Consider the following 6,486-nt stretch of genomic DNA (forward strand, 5'->3'; position numbering starts at 1 on the left):
ATATAACTTCTCTTTAAAACCCCAAACAAAGTTGCTCTGAATAGGCACAGTAAGGATGAAAACAATTTCTATGAGAGTGATTTATAATTATCCAATTTCCAGAGATAATTTAAAAAAAAATCTGCTCTTATTGGCTGTTAGCGTGGTAGTATTTCTGGGGTTTTATTGTGTATTATGTACTGCTTTAGATACGCTGCCTGTCAATTCCGTATGTTGCCTCTCTAGCTCACACACAGTCTTTGATGGAAATCCAGAAATGTTTTGTTTTCAGGTCGGTAATTCTTTAAACAGTAAAAGTCCTGTTGCCTACTGCAGAGCTCATATTTTCCAGCCATTGGAGTGTCGCTACAATAGCGAATCAGGGAGCAGCAACTTCTTGTGTTATTTGCTCAGGAAGGATACCAGGACTTTGGGACAAGACCGCCTTTGGTTCACACATTGGCCCTACCTGTTACCTGCCACGTGATATTGGAAGCGTTGAGTGATTTCTCATTTTCCTTATTCGGGTACTGGGTATAAAAGGGTGCCCAGAGGGCTATTGTGAGGGTTGCTGAAATGAGCAGTGTGAGTGTGAGTGTGAGCGTGTGGTTGGCACAGGGGGTGCTCGGCATTTGCACCTCTGCTTGCTCTCCTTTCTCGCCTGTTGCTTTGCGCCCGCAAACACTGCTGACGCGGCCTTGTAGAAGGCTCTGTTTATAGCCGGAACATGTGGCGCCACACCCCCCTGAAGGGCCCCTTTCCTGACACATGTCTCACTGCTTCTGTCCTCATGCCACGTCATAATGTGATGCGTTTACGAGTCTTTCCTACCCACTGTGCCCTGTGTTCCCTGATGCCAGCACTTGTCTCTGAATGCGTGGCACCCAGAGTACTGCTTAACACAGACAGATGCCCTAGGCCCGCCTGATTGCTGAAGTCACGGTAACTGAGAGTCCCTCGAAGGTCTCTCAGGGTCCCACGGTGACCATCTCCCCCAGGTCCTGCAGAGTCCCCAGGAAAGGAACTTGTCTCTGGGCCGGAGACCCCCAGGCTCTTCCCTCACCCCTTCTGACATGTTAGTGGGGAGCTACCCCTCAGTGTTTTCTCTGAGCTGCCCCCTTGCAAGTCCCCTCTCTGTCTGCCCTCCTCCTCCTGCACAGGCTCCTTTCCTGCACTCCCTAGAAGCCCTTGCTCTTCAATGACGCAGAAATGTAATCTTTGACTCAGTTCATTTCCTCTGCTCTGTTTGTTTTGTTTTGTTTCTTTTTGTGGTGAAATACACATAATGTAGAGTTTACCATCTTAACAATTTTTAAGTTACGCTTCAGTGGTATTAAATACATTCATCATGCTGTGTAGCCACAACCACCATCCATCTCCATAACTCTTTTCATGCTGCAAAACTGAAACTCTATATCCATCAAACAGTAACTTCTCATTCCCCTTCCCCCAGCTAGCGACTACCATTCTGCTTTCTGTCTCTATAATTTTGACTACTCTACATACCTCATATAAGTGGAAGCATACAGTATCTGTCTTTTTTGTGACTGGCTTATTTCACTTAGCATAATAGCTTCAAAATTCATCCATTTTGTAGCACATTTAAGAATGTCGTTCTCCTGTAAGGCTGCATAATATTCCATTGTGTGTATAGACCACATTTTACTTGAGTTGCTTCCACACTGTAGCTGTTGGGAATAATGCTGCTATGAACTTGAGTGTACAAATATCTTTTCAAGACCCTGCTTTCACTTTTTTTTGGTGTGTACTCAGAAATGGAATTGCTGGATCACATGGTAATTCTCTTTTTAATTTTTTGAGGAACTGCCATACTGTTTTCTAGATGGCTATACCATTTTACATTCCCACCAACAGTGCATAAGGTCTCCAATTTCTCCACATTCTTATCAACACTTGTTATTTTCTGTTTTTTTTTTTATATTAGTAGTAGCCATCTTAATGGGTGTAAGGTAGTATCTCATTGTAGTTTTGATTTGCATTTCCCTAATGATTAGTGATGTTAAGCATCTTTTCATGTTCTTGTTGGCTATTTGTGTATATTTTGTGCAGAAATGTCTATTCAAGTCCTTTGCCCATTTTTGAATCAGGTTGTTTTATTGTTGTTCTTGTTGAGTTTTAGGAGTTCTCTGTATATTCTAGATATCAGATATATGATTTGCAAATATTTTCTCCTATTCTGTGGGTTGCCTTTTTATTCTGTTGATAATATCTTTCGATACACAAAATTTAAAATTTTTTTTCTTCCGTTGCCTGTGTTTTCAGTGTTAAATCCAAGAAACTGATGCCAAATCCAATGTCATAAAGCTTTTGTCCTATGTTTCTAACAGTTTTATAGTTTTAGGTCTTACATTTAGGTCTCTGATTCATTTTGAGTTAATTTTTGGCTGTGGTGTTAGGTAAGGGTCCAGCTTTATTCTTTTGCCTGTGGATATCTAGTTTTCTCTGCACCATTTGTTGAAAAGACTGTCCTTTCTCTATTAAATGGTCTTGGTATACTTGTCACAAATCATTTGACCATATGAGTGAGGGTTTATTTCTGGAAACTCTGTTTTATTTCATTGGTCTATCCGTCTGTCTTCATGCCAGTACTGTACTTATTTTGATTAGTGTTGCTTTGTAGTAAGCTTTGAAATCAAGAAGTGTGAGTCCTTTAGCTTTGGTCTTCTTTTTCAAAATTGTTTTGGCTATTTGGGGCCACTTGAGATTCCATATGAATTTTGGGATGGATTTTTCTCTTTCTGCAAAAAACATCATTGGCGATTTGATGGGGATTGTATTGAATCTGTAGATCACTTTGGGAAGTACATCTTGACAGATTAAGTATTCAAATCCATGGACATAGGATGTGCTTCCATTTATTTATGTCTTCTTTAATTTCTCTCAGTAGTGTTGTGTAGTTTTCATCGTACTTGTCTTTCACCTCCTTGGTTAAGTCAATATCCAAGTATTTTATTGTTTTTGATGCTATAGTAAGTGGAATTATTTGTGTAATTTCCTTTTCACATTTGTTCATTGTTACCTTATAGAAATGTAGCTGATTTTCATGTATGATGATGTATCCTCCTCTGCTCCATTTTTTTTTTTTTTTTTGAGACAGAGTCTCACTCTGTTGCCCGGGCTAGAGTGCTGTGGCGTCAGGCTAGCTCACAGCAACCTCAAACTCCTGGGCTCAAGCAATCCTACTGTCTCAGCCTCCCTGGGACTACAGGCATGCGCCACCATGCCTGGCTAATTTTTTCTATATATTTTTAGTTGTCAGCCAATTTCTTTCTATTTTTAGTAGAGATGGGGTCTTGCTCAGGCTGGTCTTGAATTCCTGATCTTGAGCAATCCTCCTGCCTCAGCCTCCCAGAGTGCTAGGATTATAGGCATGAACCACCTCAGCCAGCCTGCTCTGTTTTTATGATGCAAATGCCCGCCCCTCTCTTGCCAGACTCTCCTCCCCTCATCACTTTCAGTGTGTGCCTCAGGGCCCAGCTGTGCTTGTTCTCTTTGGAGAGGGCAAGACAAGGGTCTGGTGTGGAGATGGGAAAATACTACTTTCTCTTTTAGAGACTGGAGACTTTTCTCACCCTCAGTCATTTAGGTCTTATGCATTAAAGACCAGAAGTCTTTGCCAAGCATTGTGGGTTACATTTTATAAATCTTTTGCCTTTTTTTAAAGCCCCATCTGGCAGATCCATCCCTCTCCCACTCTGAGTTTTTGTATAGCATTCTACCTTCCTAAGGGCCTCACCCTGTGTGACATGCTTAGAAATAGCTAGGACTTTCCACTACTTGACATTAGCATCTGAATGAAAATTTGAACAACCCAGCCTTGCTGTGCTGCTTAATCTACATGATGACAAGCACTATGGTTTTTGCAATACCTTAAAAACAACTAGTTTTTTCCTTTATTTTTAAAGTGTATCTGTGGTATCATCTAATTAAATTTGGGACCTTATTTTTAACAGAACATAAGAATTCATGATTCCAACCCTTTATTCTTCAAAATAATGTGTGGAATTTTATTCTAAACTTTTAGTCTACTCCCTTTCATTTTCTTCCTTCTTTACTCCCCAAACTGAAAGCATTATGTTAACTTTTATAAGAAGATATTAATGATCCCATAGCAATTGTTTGGTCAGTTAGAAGAGAATGGGCTTCCAGAGCTGGAAGGGAGGTCAGGGCTAATTGAGTCCCAAACCCTCATTTTACAAAGGCTGGAGGATTGAGTGACCTGTCCAATGTCAGGTAGCTAGAAAGAGACAGGTCTGGGATCCTAACATAGAACAAATCTTGTATTCTTTCTATCCTAACATTTTAAAAAACTTATTTTATTGATGGCTATGAAGAAATGTGGTAGCTCCAGGAAAGAATGTATCATAGCTGGGCACGGTGGCTCGCGCCTGTAGTCCCAGCTACTCAGAAGGCTGAAGTGGGAAGAACACTTGAGCCCAGGAGTTCAAATCCCAGTTGCTGAAGTCATGGTTCTCCGTTAAAAAATGTAAAGAAAGAATGTATCATAACAAATGGGAAGGAATTTTGATGTTTTTTAGGATCTGTGATGTGCCAGATGCTAATGCTTGGCACTTTATATAACTACGCATTTAATCCCCATCAAGTTTTATTATATTCTTATTTTATAAATGGAGAATCTGAAACTCACAGAAGTTAGGTAGCAGCCAGTAAGAATCTGGCCAGGACTTGAACCTGGGTCTTTCTGCAAAATCTTGGCTCTGGAACTCAGACCTCAGGTTCCTGTTCTCTTTTAAAGCAGACTCATGTGTATCCAAATAAGAGCAAAATGCTTAATTAGAGTTTATAAAATACTTTAGCATTTATTATTTTTATGGAGAAGACATACAGTTTCTTGGCCTTGTGTCTGTGTGACAATTGATTTTTAGAGAAAAGCTGTCAACTCCTTTGACATTGTGCGGAAGCTGTCTATATTTCATGTCAGAAAAGCTGAGTTCACATCCCGTTGCCGTTGCCCTCACCCATAGCACTGAGGATCGTAATCTCTCCACAGAGAACTTCTTTTACCTCCTCTTCTGGTCCAGACACTTCACAAGACAGTAGCCAAGGACCCTGTGGTTTAGTTTCCTAGATTCTGGAGTCACAGGCTTAGTTCAAATTCTGGCTCTTCCAGTGGGACCTTGGGCTAGATACTTGGCTCTCTGTGACTTAGTTTTCTCATCTGTAAAATGGGAATGATACCAACCTCACAGGAGTTGTGAGCATTAAGTGAGAAAATACTTGTGAAATGTGGCGTATGGTAGGTACTCAGTAAACATAAGCACATTATATACTATAAAATGCTATGTCAATATAAGGACATTTTACGTGACTATAATATAATAATTATTACATTACTATGATGTGCAGTGGAAAATCTCTGTTACACTTCTTACTTTTATCCATTATTCCCTTTGGTCCATCAGAGGCCAGCAGAAATAGTAGATGAGGAAGAAGATGGAGAGAAAGCAAACAAGGATGCAGAACAGAAAGAAGGAATGAACGGTGATGTTGAAGAGGAAGGAGGTAGGGAGGCTGCACAGGCCCCTGAGCAGGTCGAGGAGATCCTGGACCACAGTGAGAAGCAGGCAGCTCCCGCGCGTGTGAACGTAGGCACCGATGAAGAAAATGGGGAGGAACTGGACCAGGTCCATAATGAGCTTCAACCAGCAGTGGAGGAGGAAAGAAAGTCTCAAGGAGCTGGCAACGAACAAGATGAGGTATTTCTACTGCTTCTGTGTGCGTGCATGAATGTGTGCATGTGCGTGTGTGTGTGCATGCATGCACTTAGGGAATTATTACTTAAATATAATTAGTACTTAAATTATTACTTAAATGTAAGTACTTAGAACTTGCATTTAAACTACTTAGGGTTGAGTAGGAGAGATCCGATAGTATTTAATTCATTTCATTTACTATCAATATTTACTTTAATCAGTTAACAGGTACTACCGTCTACCTGGTAGGCTGTATGTCTGTACTGCCATCCAAACATTTATCCATTTGTCCATTCATCTATCCCTCTCCTACCTCATTCTACAAAAAATTTACAGAGCCTTCTAAGAACATACATAATAAAATAAAGCAATATAAAAAATAAAAATAAGTTAAGACTGGAGGAGATACAAACCAGAAAAGAATATTGAGACCAGTGAGAACTAGATGTGAGCTGAAGACCACCATTCTATTCTATTATGGGTGACTTCTTTGTTTTCTAGAAGTATTAAAGTCTAGTTTGTTTAGTCTACCTTAAATGGATTAATTGAATTAAGTATTCAACATGCCAACTACTTGATAATATATAGTTCTATTTATTATACAAAGAGGATAAAGAAATATATGGTGAAGGAAAAAAAGAACAAAGAAAGAAATATGTGGTGAAGCCTCTCTTCCTAGCCTGTTCTCCCACCTCTGGCCCTGGAGCGGGATACTCTCAAGCCCTGGCATTCTTTCATGGGACAGATGTCCCATGGGATAGGTTACTTTCCA

The 6,486-nt window shown here is 40.2% G+C and overlaps 1 protein-coding gene across 1 annotated transcript in view; it reads left to right on the forward strand.

Moving 5' to 3' along the window:
* Positions 1-6,486, forward strand: part of DCDC2 (doublecortin domain containing 2) — a 186,535-nt gene that overhangs the window by 165,954 nt on the left and 14,095 nt on the right. Inside the window, exon 9 of the mRNA XM_012638575.1 lies at positions 5,424-5,717. Within this exon, the coding sequence (XP_012494029.1) occupies positions 5,424-5,717 (294 nt within the window). The remainder of the gene's footprint in view (positions 1-5,423; positions 5,718-6,486) is intronic.

The sequence above is a fragment of the Propithecus coquereli genome, unplaced genomic scaffold (assembly GCF_000956105.1).
Source record: "Propithecus coquereli isolate 6110/MARCELLA unplaced genomic scaffold, Pcoq_1.0 Scaffold131, whole genome shotgun sequence".
NCBI classification, from domain to species: domain Eukaryota; kingdom Metazoa; phylum Chordata; class Mammalia; order Primates; family Indriidae; genus Propithecus; species Propithecus coquereli.